The following is a 22687-nucleotide window of genomic DNA, read 5'->3' as shown; positions in this document are numbered from 1 at the left end:
TTTGAAAAGCAATTTCTCCCGATTACGGTAATACCCCATATGTGGTAATAAACTGCTGTTTGGACACACGGCAGGTCTCCGAAATGAAGGAGAACCATTTGGCTTTTTGAGCTTACGTTTTGCTGCAATGATTTTCGGGTGTCATGTCGCATTTGCAAAGCCCCTGAGGGACCAAATCAGTGTAAACCACCCAAAAGTGACCCCATTTAGGAAACTACACCCCTCAAGTTATTTATCGAGGCGTATAGTGAGCCTTTTGACTTCAAAGGTTTTTTGATGACTTTAGTGGAATTAGGCCGTGGAAATGAAAATCTAAATTTTTTGTAATAAAATGTAGTTTTAGCTCAGATTTTTCCATTTTCACAAGGAATAAAGGAGAAAAAGCACCCCAACATTTGAAAATCTATTTCTCCCGATTACGGGAAAACTACCTAAGTGGTCATAAACTGCTGTTTGGACACACAGCAGGGCTCAAAAGGGAAGGAGTCTGCGGGGCCAAAACAGTAGGAACCCCCAAAAGTGACCCCATTTCGGAAACTACACCCCTTAAGGAATTTATCTAGGGATATAGTGAACATTTAGACCCCCACTGGTCTTTTACAAAATTTATTGGAATTAGGCCATAAAAATTAATATCAACATATTTTTCCACTAAAAAGGTTGCATTTTTTCATTTTCACAAGGGATAAAGGAGAAAAAGTACTTCAACATTTGTAAAGCAATTTCTCCATAGTACGGAAATACCCCACGTGCGGTCATAAACTGCTGTTTGGACACGCGGCAGGGCTCAGAAATGCAGGAGCGCTATTTGGCATTCAGATTTTGCTGGATTGGTTTTTGGGCGCCATGTCACATTTGCAAAACCATAATGTACCAGAGTACAGTGGAAGCCTCCAAGAAGCGACCACATTTTGGAAACTACACCCCTCAAGGCATTTATCATTTGCCTGGACATATGACAGGGCTCAGAAGTGAAGAGCAACATGCACATATGAGGTCTATTTTGGTGATTTTCACAGCATTGGCGCACAATTTCAAGGCTTTGAGGTCAAATAATAAAACAAACCCCCAAGTAGTGACCCCTATTTTGGAAACTACACCCCTTAAGGAATTTTAAGGGGTGCAGTGAGCATTTTGACCGCACAGGTGTTTTTTCATTAGTATTTAATGCACAGCGGATGGTGCAAAGGGAAAATTGCAATTTTCCGCTGATATGCCATCTTAGTGCACAATATGTTGTGCCCAGTTTGTCCCACCGAAGACACACACACCTCGTAAACTGCTAAGCTGGTTCTCCTGAGTATGGTGATGCCATATATGTAGACGTAAACTTCTGTTTGGGCACACTGTAGGGTTCCAAATGGAGGCTTTTGGAGCGCATATTTTGCTTGGCAGTTGTTCTGTTTGCGGCTTTGCTGGTATTTCAGTTTATAATGTGGGGGCATATGTAATCTGTGCGGAGTACATCAGGGCATAATAAGAGGGTATAATAATGGGGTAAATAAATCATAATTCATAGATATGTGGCCGATGTCGCACTGATAAATGATGCCCGATCTTATCCGCTTTTGGACACTCTGCACATTTTGTCTCGCCGTATTCTGAGAGCCAGAAAGTTTTTATTTTTCAGTCAAAAAAGCTGTGTAAGGGCTTGTTTATTTTTGCGGGACGGGTTGTAGTTTTTATTGGTATTATTTTGGGGCACATCAGACTTTATGATCTATCTTTTTATTCCGTGTTTTGGGAGGGGTAGTGATAAAAAAAAATAGTGATTATGGCATTGTTTTTTTTTTTGCATTGTTTACCGTGTGAGAAAAATAACATTATAGTTTTATAGATTCGGCCGTTACGGATGTGGCGATGCCAAATATGTGTACTTTTTTTAACGTTTTCATTTTTTTCCTATAATAAAAGACTTATTATAGGAAAATAGTCAGTGTTTGTTTTTATTAACTTGAAACTTTTCTTTTTACACTTTTATTCAACTTTTTATTTTTTGTCCCACTTGGGGACTTGAGGGCCTGCACCTCTGATATTTACTCTAATGCATTGCACTACCCACGTAGTGCAATGCATTAGGGCTGTCAGTCAATCACTGATAGCAAGCCTATTAGGTCCCGTATGTGGGCGGGGCCTAATAGGCTATCTTACGTGGCAGACCAGGAGGCCATTGTTAGGCCTTCGATTGCCATAGCAACGATCGGCAACCTCACGCTCACATTGTGTCGATGCCGATCACTACAAACCACTAAGATGCCACAATTGCGTTTGATCGCGGCATCTAAGGGGTTTATGGCAGGGATCGGAGCTAGTTCCATTCCCTGCCATTACAACACAGTGTCAGCTGTAACATACAGCTGACACCAGTGGCTGATGTCGCAGGCTCAGCTTCTGAGCTAGCGCCATCTTGTTACTGCGGCCGGACACCTTTTAGGCCCCGCCTCTGGGCGGGACATAGCAGGCTTCCGTACTTGGCAAACCGGAGGACATTGTTAGGCCTCCGGTTTGCCAGAGCAGTTATCGGAACCCCGCGATTTCATTGTGGGGTTCCGATCTACTTGTACGCACCATAGATGCAGAACTCGCTTTTGAGCGCTGCATCTAAGGGGTTAATCGGCCGGATCAAAGGCTAACTCTGGTCCTTGCCTTGCCGCAGTGATAGCTTTAAGCTATCACTGCTCTAAAACTGTGTCTGCAGACCTGTCTGCAGACACACTACCCTGTTAATGCTCTGACGTAATAGTCCGTCAGTTTGCGGTAACAGGACAACACCTGTGACAAATTTTTACGTCACAGCGTTAAGCGCTTAATATTATGATTCTTATTGGAGCATGGTTATCACAGACTATCTATGCTTGATGAAAAACAAATTAAAGACCATCTCAATGTCATGGACCATCAAGTCAATGGTGATCTACAAAAGAAGGGAATTAATGTTGTTTGCTCTGTTCACTCTGGTATATTTGACATATAAATAGGGTTTCTGGCAGTTTTCATGACGAGTAGCATAGTCTAAACTCTATTTATCCTGCCAAAAATACAGGAACCCAGCAAGAAGCTTGACAGACCCCACTATAAGTCAACAGTATCCGTCAGGATAAGTCTGTATCCGTACAAAAGCTGATCCAGCAGAGCTGTCATGTTTCTTTTATAAACTAAAGCCATGACGCTAGTGAGAACAGATTCTAAGGAAAATTAATGAAGCTTTATAGTAATAATAATTTTAGGTTTTCAGAATTGGGCTACCCCAGTTTATATGATACCTGTGAGCATGCTTTCATTCACAATGCAGCCTCCACTCAGGAGTATGGCATCACATGGAAGAAAAAGCTTCTTTCCCGTAAGGACAATTACATCACCTGGCACCAAGCAGCGGGATTCTACTTCCTTACACTCTGCAAGAAAGCAATATCGGAAAATTAATACTAACAATGACATATTTAACCCATTATTCAGAATACTATGCTAGTAAGTAAATTCTACACTTTGTCTGACTCTCCAACAATGATAGCATTTCTTGCTTAAGCTAGATAACAGATCTCAAACTTTTCATGATCATTATACTATGAAGGTATTGCAAATGAAATACTCATAATGGGAATATTTTAGAAATATTTGACTGTATATTAAAAAAGAAGACATTTACAATCTTAAATTTAAAACATTGCTAAAAATGTATTCTTCTTCTTCAATATATTACAATTTATAAGCCTGTGCCATAAGAAACTAAAAACTAAAAACATCTGTCTTAACAAATCATTGAAAAAAAACACAAAAAAAACTAGAAGGAAATAAGACCATTTGGTTATTTAGCTTTCTAGAACTACCAAAGAGTTAAACGGTTTAGCAAAACTTCCTCCTAAAATAGAAAGTTCACCTACAAATATAATTATTTGGTGTGTCCTCAATTTCCAGACATTCTGTGTGCCACGTGTATTGCCTTCGTTAGGCACAATATTTTCCCCTAAAATCGATGCTTTTACGAGAGAGCACACCCCTGTAACACAGCATGCAATGGAGCATGCCATAAAAAGACCTGACATGTGCGCCTGTATAAAATCAGAGGAACACAGAGGTATAGTATGGATAATAATATGGCCATGAGCATGAGACAACTGACAGAAAAAGAAATCTCATTGATCTATATTTACTGGTGATTTTTAGATTTTAGGGAAAACTTGCAGTTTATCTGGCAATTGTATGGACAGAACACTATTGGATAATCATTTTCAGATCAGTTATGTCAGTCTGTACATTATGTTAAATGTGCAAAAATTCAAGCTTTTCATGCACATAGAATTATACAGATTCAAATATACACTATAGAGAAATACTCAATCTATCATGCCCATTCCATTCAATCAATCATTCTACTACCGTGTAATTCTTAAAGGAGCATACCTCCATTTTTTTGCCGTATGGTCACCTTGATACTGTTGTTGGATTCTACAAGGTTGTGAAGCTTTACAGATTCCTTTGGATAAAATAATATTAATATATTATAAAATTAGTTATAGCTCGGTTTGTTTAAATACAGAACTGCATTTTTTATATTTGAAAAAGTAAATCAGATCACATTATTTTATATACAATACCAGATTAAAAGAAAGGCAGGGCATTTGTAGCCTTTAAATCGGAGACAATGAATAACTGCTAAATAGTTGTCCTCTTTTTACGTTGAATTGTCCTTTCCATTATCACTATTCTCTCTCTGCTAAGGAAACCTTTCACTTCTGTTCTGAACATGCCACTGGTGACATTTGCACCTATGAATTGTGCTCAATCCTGGGCAGACATTTCCCTGAGGGTATCTGCAGGCCAGGAAAGTGCTTATTGCTGCCTCCTGGGAGATTGGAACCTTATATTTTACTTTATATACAGGGCTTAAAGGGAACCTTTTACTTTGGACATTACTGAGTAGGACCACCACTTACAGCACTCTTTAGCCCAGATTGAGCAGGGATTTAAATTAATAAAGTACAAATTATTCTCACAGAACCAAACAAATACCGCTGCTTTGGCAAGTCAAAAGTATAGTCAGTGATTATGTAGTCAAAAAATAAATCACAGAAAAAATCAGCTCATCAAAAAGATTATACAGTAAAACGTAGCCTTTAATTTATATATTGCGATAAAAAAGTGAAAATGATCATCCCTCCAAATAATGATGCAAAAAATAATAATAAGGGTGAGGGGAGGGGGATATAATATGGGTGAGGGGAGGGGGCTTATTATTATTTTTTTTTGCATCACTATTTGGAAGGATAATCATTTTCCCTTTTTTGTTCCAATATATTAATTAATGGTTACGTTTTACTGTGTAATTTTTTTGATCAGCTGTTTTTTTTCCTGTGATTTCTTCAATGTACAAATTTTTGGTACTTTAAATAATTTTTTTCTAACAAAACTATAAATCAATCTCGTTACTTTATTCTTTCATGAGTTATTTACAAGTTTCTAACCACTTATAAAATGTGTTCAAAGTGCTGCCCATTGTGTTGGATTGTCAATGCAACCCTCTTCTCCCACTCTTCGGACACTGATAGCAACACCGCAGAAGAAATGCCTCCCAATCTGACCCCCTTAGACTTTTATCTTTGGGGTCATCTGAAGGCAATTGTCTATGCTATGAAGATAAGAGATGTGCAGCAACTGAAACTACGGATACTTGAAGCCTGTGCTAGCATTTCTTCCCTGTATTAAGCTAAGCGTATTGTTAGAAAAGAGAAACATGGAAAGCATAGGGACAATTACATTACGTTTGTATCTGAAGCCTGAGTTATAGAAGCAAAATATTAATAAACTGATTAAAATAAATTAAGTTAACTTGACATTGTTTTAAATATTATTAATTTATTGGACTTCCAGCAATCTAGGTTTAAATGGAACCGGTCACCAGCATTTTAGCTATAAAGCCAGCAATACCTGGTGAAAGTGGGTGAAAAATCATTGTCATCTAAGCTATAAATATGTTCTAAGTAAGCTCTGTAGCTTTAGTATTCCGTTTTTCAGTGGTCCCACACCGTATGCAAATGAGCAGAAAAGAGTCAAATCTTCATCTGAAAAGAGTCAGGTTTTCATTCCTCCAGCGTCTCAGAGTGGACTCCACCTCCTTCTTTTTGATTGACAGATCCTTAGCCAGTCAGGGCCAGACAGGTGGCAACGGTGGGCGGGGTTAAGAAGCTGCATCCCAGAGGGAAAAATAATTACCATAAAAGGCGGGAAGAGTTTAAACGAAGATATTTACAGACAGAGGAGGACTTCAGGAAAGAAGAGAACAGGAACGAACTCTGGACAGCTGCGGCCATTGAGGGGTCAGGCGAGTTTAACAGGTAAGATGTTGATGACAGGATCCCTTTAAAGGGGTTGTCCAGAATTAGCACAAATTATCTGTTGTTTTTTTTTTCTTATATAATTCATATTGACTTATGGTAAGAACATTGTGTTTAAAATAAACTACCCTCTGAAAATACTTTACATTTCTAGTAAAACACATATATTAGTGTGCAGTTGTAGTGCTGTTTTCAGTTGCACCACTATTGCCCATGCAGAAACCCGACTTATGATTGGGCAATAGATTGCAATCATAAGCCAGGTTTAGACACGGGCAATAGTGGTGCAACACAAGTGAAGCATTCTCCCATAGCTGAGTGAACTTCTAGGACTTTAGTTGTACTTGGAGGCTTAACATGGTTTGTATGGTGTTACCTACCTTTCTAAGATCATGCACAGTAAAAATAATGGATATGAGAGTCATTATGATAACAGCAATGGAATATGCTATGAAGCCGACAGCCAACCAAAGCGCCAAACTACACATTTCAAATGCATAGAAAGGATTTAAAACCTGCAAAAAATTAGAGACAAGAGAACAATTATTGCTTGTACCATGAAACTAGGTATTCTTGCTCTTTAATCCAATAATATCCTGATGCATGGGATATATTGCAAGAATTGTACATCCTTAGTTCTGGTTTTGAAAAAAATGAAGCACTTCACAGACCAGGGCTGGCTTTAGACAAAGTGTGGCCCTGGGCAAAATTAAAAGTGGGGCCCCAATTCTGGAGATATTGTACTGAAAAGTATTAGTTTTGTTTTTTTTACCACTTCATCAGCGGCACATAAGACATATTTCGTTATGCAGGCGGAACATGTGTTTATGTGGTGTTCCATTTTCAGACATTTGTGGCATATCCACAGAAAAATCTAGCCTCTCATCAGATAATGGCTGGAGCCCAGCAACAGCGGCAGAAGGTACAGTAGAACGGGGGTTAGGGGGCCCTGTTCTAGAGAAAGGTGCAGGGCCCATATCTTTTGGACATGTGGATATTGTCCTGTGGACAATTATTTTTATTGTATAGGAAAGCATAGTCTTCTGCGCTTTCCTATACAGTGGGCGACCGCAAAAAAACCTATACCGAATGGTATACATTTTTTTTAACATTGGGGCCTGTGGGCAATATATAGCATACAGTGACATATGTTGGGCCTTTATGTTCAGCGCATAATTTTAAAAATGTCTCTGGCATATAAGCCAAAGACTTAAATGAAAAACATGATGTGAACAGAGCCTAAACTGGACAGTGTTTATCCTGGGATTCCTAAATACCAATATTCACTTCATAGAAAGAAAATGGGAATCAATGTAGAAACTCATTTCTCTCTATTCCTAAATTTAGGCCAAGGCGACACAACAGGAGCTGTTGTCTCATACAGTTAGTTAATAATTTACATTGAGCCAATAAGAATATATGTTGGCTGTCATGGGCTATTGGGTATAGTATAATATTGTGGCTGCCCTGCTGTTAAATTTGTCGCTTATAGGATAGGGTTGCTGATATTTGGACTTTTGGACTATATGCAACAGATTTTGTAGGAAAGATTATTTTATATAATTGGTGAAGCCAGTACGGTTGTATTCACATGTGCTGATTTTACTAGGGCTTTTCTGTAGTTTTGGAAAAATCAGATCCAAAAAGCTGCAGCAAAACAGGCACACTTTGTTAATATGTTTCTCAGTTTTCATATGATTTGAAAAATTACTTTTATGTGTTCCCTTTTATAGTACTTTTAATATTATGTACCACATTTGACACAATATCAAGGAAAATTTATATGATTAGCACACAAGACCCCTGTCCATGGTGCTGACAAAGTTAAATTAACCTAATGTATCAGGATTTTCTTTTTGCTTTCTCTTTGTTATTGAAATTCTACCAGATCAAACTATATCACATAGATAACATACACTATATGGACAAAAGTATTTGGACACACCTCTTAATCGTTGAACTCAGGTGCTTTATTCAGTCCCATTGCCACAGGTTTATAAAAATAAAGCCCTGACCTCAACCCCATCAAACACCTTTGGAATGAACTCGAACGAAGATTGAAAGCCAGGCACTCTAGTCAAAATAGGGCAAAGACCCATAGACACACTCCAAAATCTTATCGAAACCCTCCCCAGAAGTGTGGAAGCTGTTTTAGCTGCAACGGAGGGATTAACTCCATATTAATGTCTATGTATTTAGAATGGGATGTCAGAAAAGTTCTTGTAGGTGTAATGTGTAGATGTCCCAATACTTTTGTCCATATAGTGTATCTAGAATGTAGAATTTCTCTAACAGCTTTGAAGTCAATCAGCTAAAGACTTCAGTGTCAGCAACGTTCCCTGAAATGGGTTTTCCAACAACTTAAAATGCTGAGCTAATTTCCAGTTCACAGCTCACTGCTAGTCCTGCCTTGAGCCGTCTTTTGTTTTCTAAATGGTTCCATTGTTATAATTTATAATTTGTGATTATTATTGGTATATTGCTTAACATAGGCTACTACAAGTGCGAGCCAAGCTAGAACTGTGAAGAATACAAGAGGCAGCATAGAGCCACCTTTGACAGACACCTTTACGTCCCTGATTCTGCATGTCAATGTTCTTATGCATTAAACTGCCCTAAACTTGAACTTGTAAAGTGTTTTTTTTTCCGTTGCTTTTGACATTTTTCATGTAAAATTACCTCTTCTGTTCTTTATTTCAAGCCATTCTAATAGCTAATCATTTAGATTCTACGGGTTGTTTTATGTACCTTTACTGTTTATGCTTCTGCATTGCTCCTGAAAATGTTTAATTCAGACAGATTATGAAAAAGTTACCTCTTTAAACAGTAATTTCCAGATTGGCTCAATATCAACTTCAATGACATTGGGTCCGCAAATAGAACGCCTAAAGAGGAAAATATGAGTAATAAACATAGTAATGGTAAAACAATGTAAGGTTCCATATAATTATTACAATGTAGTAAGTTTTCATAGACATCACTTACTTTAATTTTTTATATATCTATCTATATATTATATATATATATATATATATATATATATATATATATATATATATATATATATATATATATATATATATACTTGAGAAGGGGGGCAGATTCTCACAGTAAGATCATTATTGCAAAGAAAAGTAGGATCACGATTTCAGGATAAGGCTCCACCTTATGCATGTACATGAGTTCTTCCGTTTCCATCAATAGGCAATGATCTCTTTGTGATGTTTCCCACTTGTTAATGTATATATTGTCACCACAATTTGGAAGAAACACCCATACATTTCTGCTACTTTGCCGTTAATGTGCAAACTTTCATTCATACATGTATCTCAATGTAAGAGAAATCTAGTATGTTAAATGAAAAGTAATAATAATAATATTCATCATCATCACTTCTGTTTAATATCATTATATATTTCAGTTTCTGGTGTATATATAGTACATGATAAACATGTATAGTTACCTGATGCTTTGCTCTCCACTTGTTAACCCAGAAGCAAATATTGTATGAATGTCGTAACAGGTAAGGTTGTCCTCAAGAACTCTACAGCACAAGTACAGGGTTTGAAAAGATGAGATACAATGAGATGGGGTGTACACTGGTATATAATGTGGTTGTATAGGAGACCAGTATGATTTTGTACTCACCCTGCTCTACGGAATGTTTGCTCCTCTTCATCCCAAACATAACAGACTTTTTGAACTTTGATCAGCTTAACCTGTGAATGTCAATGAGAAATATTTCAAGGCCTCATTGCCTTTTTTACCATAAGATTCTGTACAACATAATACCTAATAAAGCTTAGTGACATATTTAAGAAGCTCCGGTCACTTCACTGGGACTTCTAAATTTGCAGTATCAGAAAAAGGTGGTGTGGCTTGCAAGTCATACACTGTGAAATTTGCATCCAAAATAATTCTGCCCCATTTACACAATAAAAAGTGGTATTGAGCTACATCAGGTACAGGCTGTCACAGCTCAGTAGTTGTGCCATACCCATCAACCAGCATGTGCCATGTTCAGAAGTATAGCACAAATTCTGAAAACTGAACTCATTTTCTCATACCAGACTAGTAACCAGCCTAATCAGAAATAGAATGAATAACGAATGTTTCCGCTATAGGTTGCTGCCAAAATTGAATCCTAAATTTATGCTTGTGGTAGGTTACTAGTCCTCTGTTTCACACTCTGTTTCCCACCTCAAAGCCACTTTGTTATGAAACTTCCTATATTTGCTAAGCACTCAAAACCTAAACTATGGCAGTGATAAGGAATACAATGGAAAGCCTGAGCTTGCATAGTAAAGGTCCTTTTACACAGCCCAATTTGGGCTGTGATAACGAGCACTAAAACATATCGACGCTTGTTTGTTCCTTTCACAAAGAGCAATGATTGGTTTTGTATGGAGACGAGCGATTCTTACTACGATCGTTGGTCCCTATACATTTCCATCATGTTGGAAGCATATCTCCCTGTTTACACAGGGAGATGTGCTGCTGACGATATTCATCGCTGCATAAACAACATGATCAGCTGATGAACGAGCGTTTGCAGGGCAATGATCAGGAATTTATTGGAGGTTTGCCCTAAAGACTTTTTGTGAAGTTTATAAATTTTGCATTGAGAAAATATATTCCACGGAGCCTAACTATGGGTAATGCTGACCATAGACTTTAATGAACTGAGTCATTTTATTATCTGTAACAAAAATTAGCTTGTTTATGATACTAAAAACAATTGGTTCTTCATTAGTCAGAAAATGTATTATTTATACCCTGTATATAATGAGTAATACTGTATGTATTCGTCCAAGCCTCTTTCCAAATGAGCATTCACAAAAAAAATCAACAAGGAAAATTGTATAATTAAATCTGTGTATAACAGACAATAGTTAAATACTAATATCAATACTATAATGTGGATTATTTATCACATTACATCATATACTACTAATAATATATGAAATCACAGATATACAGTACTATATATTACCTTCAGATCTGTTTTTCGAATGGCCTTGTTAATGATAGACTTGCCATCAGCAATCAGTGGCTGTGCGGATGTTGTATTCAGTGATATATTCAGGTCCTGAAGTTGAATCCATGTCACCTTCTTTCTAAAATATTTTTCGAATTCATCCTGTGATAAAAAAAAAAACAATTGATGTATAAAAATCATAATTACATAGTTACATAGTTATACGGTTGAAAAAGAGACTTATGTCCATCAAGTTCCACCAAGGGATAGGAGAGAATGTGAATGATCACTTCAACATATTTCTAGAATATCTGCTTTCACATTTTTAGTATTCAATTTAAAGAGGCTCTGTCACCACATTATATGTGGCCTATCTCCTACATAAGGAGATGGGCACTATAATGTAGGTGACAGCAGTGCTTTTTATTTAGAAAAACTAACTATTTTTACCACTTTATGAGCGATTTTTAGCTGTATGCTAATTAGATTCTTAATGCCCAAGTGGGTGTGTTTTTACTTTAGACCAAGTGGGCGTTGTACAGAGGAGTGTATGACGCTGACCAATCACCCTGCACTAGCGATATAGCTATATCGCTATGTGCAGCCACATAAACACACTGTAACATTACTGCAGTGTCCTGACAATGAATATACATTACCTCCAGCCAGGACGTCATGTGTATTCAGAATCCTGACACTTCTGAATCTTTTCTGTGAGATTTCCAGCAAGGCAAACGTAATCTCGTTTTAAATGACAGTTTACAGCGTAATCTCGCTAGATTACATTTGCCTTGCTGGAAATCTCACAGAGATGCTACAGAAGTGTCAGGATTATGAATACACATCACGTTCTGGCTGGAGGTAATGTATATTCATTATCAGGACACTGCAGTAATGTTATACCGTGTCTATGTGGCTGCCAATAGCGATATAGCTATATCGCTAGTGCAATGTAAATGAATGGAGAGATGATAGGTCAGCGTCATGCACTTCTCTGTACAACGCCCACTTGGTCTAAAGTAAAAACACACCCACTTGGGCATTAAGAATCTAATTAGCATAAAGCTAAAAATCGCTCATAAAGTGGTAAAAATAATTGTTTTTCTAAATAAAAAGCATTACTGTCGCCTACATTATAGCGCTGATCTCCTTATGTAGGAGATAGGGCACTTATAATGTGGTGATAGAGTCTCCTTAACCCCTTAAGTACGCAGCCTTGTTTTGGCCTTAAGGCTCAGAGCACATTTTTCAAATCTGACATATTTCACTTTATGTGGTAATAACGTCCGAATGCTTAAACCTATCCAAGCGATTCTGAGATTGTTTTCTCGTGACACATTGGGCTTCATGTTCGTGGTAAAATTTGGTCGATATATTCAGTGTTTATTAGTGAAAAATTGCAAAATGTAGAGAAAATTTTGAAAAAATAGCATTTTTCAGAATTTAAATGTATCTGCTTGTAAAACAGACGGTTATACCACCCAAAATAGTTACTAGTTCACATTTCCCATATGTCTACTTTAGATTGGCATTGTTCTTTGAACATTCTTTTATTTTTATTGGACGTTACAAGGCTTAGAACATAAACAGCAATTTCTCATATTTTTAAGAAAATGTAAAAAGCTTTTTTTTAAGGTACCTGTTCAGTTCTGAAGTGGCTTTGAGGGGCCTACGTATTAGAAACCCCCATAAAACACCCCATTTTAATAACTAGACCCCTCAAAGTATTCAAAACAGCATTTAGACAGTTTTTTAACCCTTCAGGCGTTTCACAGGAATTAAAGCAAAGTGGAGGTGAAATTTGCAAATTTCATTTTTCTTGCTGAATTTCTATTGTATTAAATTTTTTTCTGTAACATAAAAGGTTTTACCAGAGAAATACTACTAAATATGTATTGTCCAGATTCTGCAGTTTTTAGAAATGTCCCACATGTGGCTCTAGTCCACTCGTGGACTAAAACACAAGCCCTAGAAGCAAAGAAGCACCTAGTGCATTTTGAGGCCTTTTTTTAATTAGAATATATTTTAGGCAGCATGCCAGGTTTTAAGAGGTGTTGAGGTATCAAAGCAATGGAAACCCACCGGAAGTGACCCCGATTTTGGAAACTACACCCATCAAGGAATTCATTTATGGTTGTTGTTAGCATTTTGACCGCACAGTTTTTTCACCGCACCAATTTGAATTGGGCTGTGAAATTTAAAAAATAATTTTTTTTTCCAATAAGATGTAATTTTTGATCAAAATTTCTTATTTTCACAGGGAAAAAAATACCCCATTTTGTTGCCCAATTTGTACTTAGTGCAGCAATACCCCATTTGTGGTGATAAACTGCTGTTTGGGCCCATGGGAGGGCTCAGAAGGAAAGGAGCGCTATGTGTTTGTTGGAGTCCAGATTTTGCTGGATTGGTTTTCGGGTGCCATGTCGCATTTGCAGAGCCCCAGAGGTATCAAACCAATGGAAACCCACCAGAAGTGACCCCATTTTGGAAACTAAACCCCTCAAGGAATTAATTTATGGTTGTTGTTATCATTTTGACCGCACAGTTTTTTCACAGCACCTATTTCAATTGGGCTGTGACATTAAAAAAATTTCATTTTTTTCCAATAAGATGTAATTTTTGATCAAAATGTCTTATTTACACAGGGAACAAAATACTAATTTTGTTGCCCAGTTTGTCCTTAGTGTGGCAACATGGCAGGGCTCAGAAGGAAAGGACCACCATTTGGCCTCCTGGAGCTTTTCTGGTGCCAAGTCATGTATGCAGAGCCCCTGAGGTACCAGTACAGTTGAAACCCCCGAGAAGTGACCCAATTTTAAAAACTACACCCCTTAAGACATTCATCTAGAGGTGTAGTGAGCATTTTGACCCCACAGGTACTGTGTAAAAGATAATGCGCAGCATATGGTGCAGAGTGAGATTTGCAATTTTCAATATATATATGGCAAGTCAGTGTCCGATATAGTGTGCCCAGCATGCGTCACCGGAGATCTACACCGCATAAGCTGTAATGTGGGTTCTCCCGGGTATGGCAATACCCTACATGTGGCTGTTATCAGCTGCCTGGGCACACGGCAGGGCTCAGAAGGAAAGGACCACCATTTGGCCTACTGGAGCTTTTCTTGTGCTAAGTCATGTATGCAGAATCCCCTGAGGTACCAGTACAGTTGAAACCCCCGAGAAGTGACCCCATTTTAAAAACTACACCCCTTAAGACATTCATCTAGAGGTGTAGTGAGCATTTTGACCACACAGGTACTGTGTAAAAGATAATGCGCAGCAGATGGTGCAGAGTGAGATTTGCAATTTTACATATATATATATATATATATATATATATATATATATGGCATGTCAGTGTCCGGTATAGTGTGCCCAGCATGCGCCACCAGAGATCTACACCCCATAATCTGTAATGTGGGTTCTCCTGGGTACGGTAATACCCTACATGTGGCTGTTATCAGCTGCCTGGGCACACGGCAGGGCTCAGAAGGGAAAGATGAGGGGGATAAGCTGTGCGGAGTGCATCAGGGTAAATTAAAAATTAAGGGATGTATGATAAATTAGAAAACAATCTTTCATACAGAGCCCTGGTTTTTCGGGACACGTGTCGCATTGGTATATTGTTTCCCTCCTTATCCCCCTCTTTGAGGAGACTCTGCACCTCTTTTGACTTTTTCCCTTCTTGGCAGTTTGGGGAACTTCTCCTGGAAAGTGTTGTCCTGGTATGATGCGTGTGGCCTCACTTCCAGAAGTACTGGGTGCCCCCTCTTCTTGGTCCCTAAAGATTAGGTTCTTGATAACCACCTCTTGAAATTCCAGGAAAGTTCCCCTCTGGCCTGCACATCGATATAGCACGTACGCATTGTACAATGCCATCTGTATGATGTGCACGGCCAGCTTCTTATACCACACCCTCGATTTCCGCCTGGCGCTGTAGGGCTTCAGGACTTGAAATGACAAGTCAACCCTTCCCATGTACCTATTGTAGTTCAGGATGCAGTCTGGTTTGGGGGTCTCTGTACTGGTACCTCGTACAGGTACATGGGTACTGGTGTGGCGATGTATTGTTGTCAATACAAGGACATCTCTCTTGTCCTTGTACTTGACGCACAATATATTGCTGCTAGAATGTGCCCTGCTTTCACCCCTTCTGAATGTTTGCCCAAGCAGAGTCTTAGGGAGGCCTCTCAGATTTTTTTCTAGCAGTGCCGCATGCCACAGTATTTCTGGAAGCGAGGCACTTGAAGAGTGGGACACTGGTATAAAAATTATCCAGGTAGAGGTGGTAACCCTGGTCCAGCAGTGGGTGCACCAAATCCCACACAATTTTTGCATTAACTTCCAGTAAGGGGGGGCATTCTGGGGGCTGAATACTGCTGGCCTTCCCTTCATATATCCTAAATTCATATGTATACCCTGATGCACTCTCGCACAGCTTATACAACTTCACGCCATACCTTGCCCTCTTACTCGGCAGGTACTGGCGGAATTGAAGCCTCCCTTTAAAATGTACCAGGGACTCATCAATAGAAATACACTTCTCGGGGGTGTATGCTTGGGTGAACCGGGCACTGAAATGGTCTAATAGGGGTCTCAGTTTGTACAAACGGTCAAAACTGGGGTCATCTCGGGGTGGGCACTGCTCATTATCTGTATAATGTAAGAAGCGAAGTATTGCCTCATAACGCATCCTGGACATGGCCATACGGTACATCGGGGTGTGGTATAAGATGTCCGTGCTCCAGTAGATCCTAATGGATGGCTTTTTCAGAAGCCCCATGTTCAAGTGAAGTCCCCAGAACTTGCCAACTCTGCTGCATCTACAGGGGTCCACCTGTGGGATTGGGCATAAAATGATGTGGGGTTCTTAGTAATATACTGTTGGGCATATAAATTAGTCTGGGAGACCATAAATCTATAAAGTCATCAGTGAAGAAGAACTTGAAAAATTCCATTTCACTGAGCCCTGCCATATTAAATTTTATCCCTGAGCTGCCCGTGTACTCTGGGATTTGGGGCTCATAAATGTCTGGTGTGGGGGTGCAAATGGGGTCAATTCACTCGGGGGCTTGAACTGCGGCGGGGTCATTTCGCTCGGGGCTTCAACTGCAGTGATGGTCCTGGGGTGTCTCCTAGGGGGTTCCTCTTCTTCATCACTGGATGAGGAGGTGGATAAGTAAAACAGAGTCTCACCACCCGACGACTCTGTGTCGGAGGCAAGAAATGAATATGCCTCTTCGGCACTAAATGTCCGTTTGGACATGTTTGATTGCTTCCCTAACTAGGAGCAATAGGCTACTACCTAAACCAGCCAAAAATATTGATGTTTTTATAGAACAAGTGGGCTTCCCTGACACTAAAACCTAATTAGGGCGAGGGTTCCTAACACTATACCTAACTAGATTTTAATTGAACTTCCCTGAGACTAAATCTAACTACGGCGACTATTCCCTGACACTAAACCTAACTAGATTATTCCGAGCTTCCCTAACACTAAACCTAACTACGGTGACGGGTACCTGACACTAAACCTATCTAGATTATTCCGAGCTTCCCTGACGCTAAACCTAACTACGGTGATGGACTCTTAACGCTAGATCTAACTACGGTGACGGATTACTGACGCTAAATTCCCTGACGCTATACCTAGCTACGCTTTTTGATGGTTCCCTGACACTAACTAACCCTAATACTAAACTAACCAGTTAAATTGTCTAAATTAAGTTTTTTTTAAATTTTTATATATTTTTTTGTTTTATATGTTTTATAAAGAAAAAAAAAGAAAAAAATAATCCCTAGGGACCAAGAAATTGGTCCTGAAGACTAAGAAGTGGTCAGTGATAGGAGATCACTGACCAAAAACGTGGGGGGGGGACACAAAGAGGAAGGGTACAGGACTGGGTAGTTCATTGGGGAGGTGGGAAGCAGAAAAAAGTTGTTTTTAACTTATTTTTTCACTTTTTTTCACTCTTTCTCTTCTTTCTCTCTTTCTCACAACCGCTCTGAACGCCTCACTATCTCCAACAGGGCATTCAGGGCGGATGTGAGGTCAGGGAGAGGAAGTGAAGCGACCGATCGCCACTATTGGACAGTTACTCACTAACTGACCAATAGGGGCGATCGTGGAGGCGGGACCATCGCGGCAGGTCCCGGCGTATTGAGCTGTGATAGCCTGCTGTCGGAAACAGCAGCTGTCAAAGCTTGTGCACGCGCCGGAGGAAAATGGCAATGCATGTAGTACTCCGTCGCTGAGCGCGAACGTATTGGTTAGCGTGACGGAATATTACGTCACTGAGCGCGAAGGGGTTAAGACTTTTTTGTTCTCTAACCTATTTTAACAACATAAATTAATATTTGTGTCTGCTCTCATTTAATACATCTATATGACCGCTACTAGTTATATAAACACTACTCACAGTTGTTTTCAGCAATATCGTGTCAGCATCTTGCAAGCAGCATGGAAGACAATGTGCCAATACATGCCATGCAGGCTTCCAATAGAAAATCAACCAAAGAAAGCCACAGGTAAATATATATCCAAGAGAACAGAGAAAACCTTTGTAGGGTTGTTCTTTATATCCAAATGTTTCCTATAAGAAAAAACAAAAATAGTTGCCACAGCATAAAGTATCTCACAATATTGAAAAAAAATAGCAAAAGATAATTAGGTAAATAATATTTTTCAATGATTATTTAATATGGGATCTTGGGCAGAAACTGGAATGGTATTACAACACCATCTTGAAGTTACTTTTCATAGGACTGTAATGCTTGTGTGCTTGCAGCGAGTAATTCTCTATCCAGGTTCAGTGGTGGGTCACTACAACCACTGTCCTGGAGCAGTCTGCCAAGAAACACTCTTGAATTCTCTGATCAGCTGGGGCTAGATAGTTTCAGCTTTTGCATGGAGTATCATTTTAAGTATTTTCACATTAGTAACTAATGGCATAAGAACCGATAATGCAAGTCAGACAGAGGACCTATAATCACCAAATACCAGACTTATCTATGTCATATTGCGCAGGTATTTAATAAAGTATTTTCATAAATTTGTTTCCATATTACTCATTTAAAACAGGTAGGTATCAATATTTAACATGAAGAACAAAACAATATCAGCAGACAACTGGTAAAGCAAACTTACAGGGGCTGTCACTAGGTCATATAAGTTGAACTGGTTATCTAACCCAAATAGCGATGTCTCCACGATACCAGAGATATGGCCCACTGTTGTGTTGGCTCATTCTATACTAGTTTGCTGTAGTTAGCCTACAGGGCTTTCACTACCCTAAAGCTGCCTTGCACTGATTGGTCAGCATCAGAGGAAGGGAAGCTTGCTCCACCCCGTTGACTAACTACAGAAAATTAGCATATAGGGAGCCAACACAACAGTGGGCCATATCTCTAGGGGATCCAAAAAAATAACAACCCAGCTTTGGAATCAGGGAGACAGCGATATTCAGGCCAGTTAACAAGTTCAACTTAGTTGCCCTAGTGACATGTCCTTTAGTATTAACAGATAAATTGATGCGTTTGCTGGTTTGATATTTACAAACAATAATAAAGTTCCCTAAGTTCCCTATGTATTTCTGGGGCTTATCTATTTGGCATATGCTTATTTTGTATATTATACTAATCATTTAGATTGTAGTTATAACCAACTGAGTTTTATGCTGCCTAGAACCATACAATGGTATTCAATTATTAAACAGTAAGGTTTGGCCGTGTCCTATATACCCTAACAGCAGCTATGACAATGAAAGTTTATCTCTCATGAGAATAGAGTCATATACGAGTAAAGATTGTGGGAATGCCCCAGTATGTGTATTTCTTGAAAGAATCATTCATTTTCTATTACACCCAATAGAGTTTATAAAACCTTGAGATAACACCATTAAATTGGGCTTTGCAGCATTTAACCCTGGACTTATGTGAATAAAATAGACCTTTAGTGTTTTACCCCCTACTGCCCCTATTGTATGTTATATTTACTTGTAACCAGTGCAGCACAGTATTGTAGGCAGTATATAACCAAAAGTTTTACTACTTTATATTAGTTTGTGTCAATAATTGCTTGTATTTCTGCTTCAAAATAATAGCACTGTTGGATATTGGTGCAAACACGCAAGGGACAGTTGCTTAATTTGGATCTGCTAAGCGAAAAAGGCTAGGGCAGATGAAAGTGTAAAAATGGCTTCCTATCATGGAAAAGCTATATATAGAAATCGGTATAAGATTATTTTCGATTGTCAAACCTTCATTCACTTCACCCATCATATGTTTAAAATGCAATTATTTATGCAATGTAGGCTTTATTTCTCTTTAACATAACACATCACTCACATTGTAGTCTACTTTACATGCATTTATTATAAGAGATACATTATATCCATTTGACAACTCTGTCATTTATTTACTATGAATCTTGCTGTTTTACTTGCTACATTTTGTCGTTGGCATAGTGGTCACTATTAAACAAATAAATAACGATAATGCTGGTGGGGAAAAAAACATATTATTTTGAGCAGTTCACAAATTTTTATTAAGCATTGACATGACTTTCACATAGCTGAAAACACTGATATATTCTGTAAGTAGTTAATATGGTGGGTATAATCTCTGTATTTTATGTAGCATCAGTAAGTATGGCATTCAATTCAAATAAACATATCACGTGAAATAATATAATATCTTATACCAACAGTACTTGACAATTCTTACTCACCAAATAAACCATGAATAAAATATTGATTAAACTCAATACCTACACAGACAGTAAAGTCAATAAACCTTGCAGAGACTCATAATGAAATTGCAACCAATAAAATACATTTTACAGCAGTTTACAACATAATAAAAAAAAGTCTCACCATCTCATTTTCTTCTCCTTGATTAAGAATGGACTGTTGTTTTTTATTGCCATTGCTTTCCATTAAAATTATATTTTCTGAGAATTTCTGCCCAGTGAAATATCACTGCAGGTAACTGTTCTGCACTGGTTAGAATTTTCGGGCATGCCCTATATCAACCATTCATTCACAATGTGCCTTATGTATCCTCTGTCCCAAAAACACACCCCTGTCATTATGATCAAGATTTATAAATTGCCTAATAGTTTTGAAATACGTGGATTGAAATATTGTTATTGCACACTTCCATGGCATTTCCTTGTTTGCCTAAAGCAACTTTTTGTCACTTAGTTATAAAAGCTACAACTTTTGAAAATAACCATAATAATCAAGTTTATTATTAAAAAATATAACTTAGAAATAATATTTTATTTTTCATTACATGCCGAAAGAAAGTGGAAATCAGAACATTCCATCCATATGTGCTTGCTTAAAATTGAATTTATAACTTGAAGATTAATATAGAGTCGGCTGTCTCTACAGCCTCTACCCATTTGGAAGTCTGTATCCATTCAATCTCAAGAGTCTGGGTGACATTTGGTGATAAGGCTTGGCACATAGTCAGCATTCGAGTTTATTCAAAAGATATTTGATATGGTAAAGAACATGACTCTAAGAAGACATCAAACTCAGCAAATAATTTCTTTATGGACCTCAATTTGTGCAAAAGAACATTGTCGAGATGAAACAGGAAAGCTAACCAACAAAGTCAGAAACGTATAATTATCTGGAATTTCATTGTATTCTCTAGCACTCAGATTTTCCTTAAAGGACAGGTGTCGCGAAAAATTTTTTTTTATATAAATTTGCTTTTAGAGTGTTAATAAAATACATTTTATTTATTTGTGTGTTTGTGTTTTACTTTTTTATTTTTTCTAACTCTTACCTCATTATGGGGGCTGCCATTTTTTTTTCATCTCTGTATGTGTCGATTAACGACACATACAGAGATGGAATACGGCACATACATCCCCATAGATAATGCGAACGGGAGCCGTTCCATTCACTATGGTGTACGCCGTCCGCTCCCACACAGTGCAAAACGAAGGTCTTCGGCCGAGCGACATCCGGCGCCATTTTCATGTGGACCGGAAGCCGCAGCCGGACAGTAAGATTACTACTTCCAGTCGCGGCTTCAGGACATGTGTTCAGATTCAAGGAGTAGGAGCGGAGGGAGCGGACGGAGCGGAGGGAGCGACGGCAGTGGCGGCGGCAGGCGCAGGTAAGATATGTTTGTGTATGTTCGTGTTTTACTGTGTGAATACCACTGTATGTAAGCCTACTACACTGTGCATTCGCTCAAAAAATGGTGGCACACAGTGTAGGAGGTTTGAACATTCAAGTCCCTCCTTTCTCCTGGCACTAGCCAGGAAAAAGGAGGGGGATTAATTGAGCACACTAGAGCGAGTGTGTCTTCTCCAATTTTGCAGCATAAAGCAATGAGGTTGCTTTACCACATGCCAATGCTGCAATTTTGGGAATTGCTCCCTCTATTGACCAGCACATGTAAATGTTATAAATTAGAATCTAATTTATAATATTTCCTGACTTGTGATAAAAATAAAAAAATTAGAACAATGTCTAATCATGTATATACTAACTGTTTAACTAAAAAAAATAATAATGACTAATGAGCAGAAATGAGTGAATTTCCGGAAATTAATTTCAGGTTTGATCCTATCGAACCAGCAGTCAAATTCGATCTGGTCGAATAGATTTGTTGCAAATCGAAAGTACCCCTATTGCCCTGAGGTCTTCTAGGACCCTATCCAACCCTATTAAACTCTTTAATGCCAAGACAGCATTAGTAATGTCAAAACAGATATGGCTATGGGTAAAGGGATGGAAGCTGTTGGTAACAAACAGCCTGCTTAAAAACACACTGCACTGTCAGATTTTTTTATGCGTTTTATAATTAGAAAACGGTTAAAAAATCATCCTTTTGTGGTAGACCTAATAGATATATGCAAAACAATGAGTGACGTCATGTCAGTGACGTCTATTTCAGAAGGCAGCGGCGTGTTATCAGCACCTGGGTTCATATTATTGAAGTATTTTTAAATGACTGGATGAAGATTGGTGATTAACAAATTAATATAAGAATGATTTGCATAACTGTAGAAGCAACAACTCACAGCAATGGCTGCCTGTGCCTGCCTAACTAACACACTGACACTCGCTGACTCCTGGCTCTCTCTAAAATCTGTCTCTTTATAAAATTATTTTATATCTATCTATTCTCTTCTCACTTTGAAACAAACTCACTTATCTGTATTCTGTATTTTACTATCTCTCACTCTCTGTCAGCACCAAAATTCTTCAACAAGGGATGCACAGCCGTGGAATCTGGCTCAAAATCCACCTTGATATAGAGTAAAAAAAAAAAAAAAGACCATTACTACCGAATTGTGAAAGAAAACATATGTGAACATATGGGTGAATAAACCAGCATTATTTTATTCACT

The 22687-nt window shown here is 38.3% G+C and overlaps 1 protein-coding gene across 1 annotated transcript in view; it reads right to left on the bottom strand.

Moving 5' to 3' along the window:
• The window catches only part of LOC142759515 (putative cation-transporting ATPase 13A4), a 54430-nt gene extending 34184 nt beyond the window's left edge, over positions 1-20246 (bottom strand). Inside the window, exons 1-9 of the mRNA XM_075861761.1 lie at positions 20184-20246; positions 17730-17903; positions 11326-11472; positions 9981-10051; positions 9796-9876; positions 9148-9217; positions 6713-6847; positions 4402-4474; positions 3264-3395 (exon numbers count right to left, since the gene is read on the bottom strand). Coding sequence (XP_075717876.1) covers positions 3264-3395; positions 4402-4474; positions 6713-6847; positions 9148-9217; positions 9796-9876; positions 9981-10051; positions 11326-11472; positions 17730-17903; positions 20184-20246 — 946 coding nt within the window. The remainder of the gene's footprint in view (positions 1-3263; positions 3396-4401; positions 4475-6712; positions 6848-9147; positions 9218-9795; positions 9877-9980; positions 10052-11325; positions 11473-17729; positions 17904-20183) is intronic.
• Positions 20247-22687: the final 2441 nt, after the last annotated feature.

This window comes from Rhinoderma darwinii, chromosome 4, assembly GCF_050947455.1.
Source record: "Rhinoderma darwinii isolate aRhiDar2 chromosome 4, aRhiDar2.hap1, whole genome shotgun sequence".
In the NCBI taxonomy this organism is placed as follows: Eukaryota; Metazoa; Chordata; class Amphibia; order Anura; family Rhinodermatidae; genus Rhinoderma; species Rhinoderma darwinii.
Note: the sequence above shows the minus strand (reverse complement) of the source record. Positions and strands in the feature narration are given on the sequence as shown.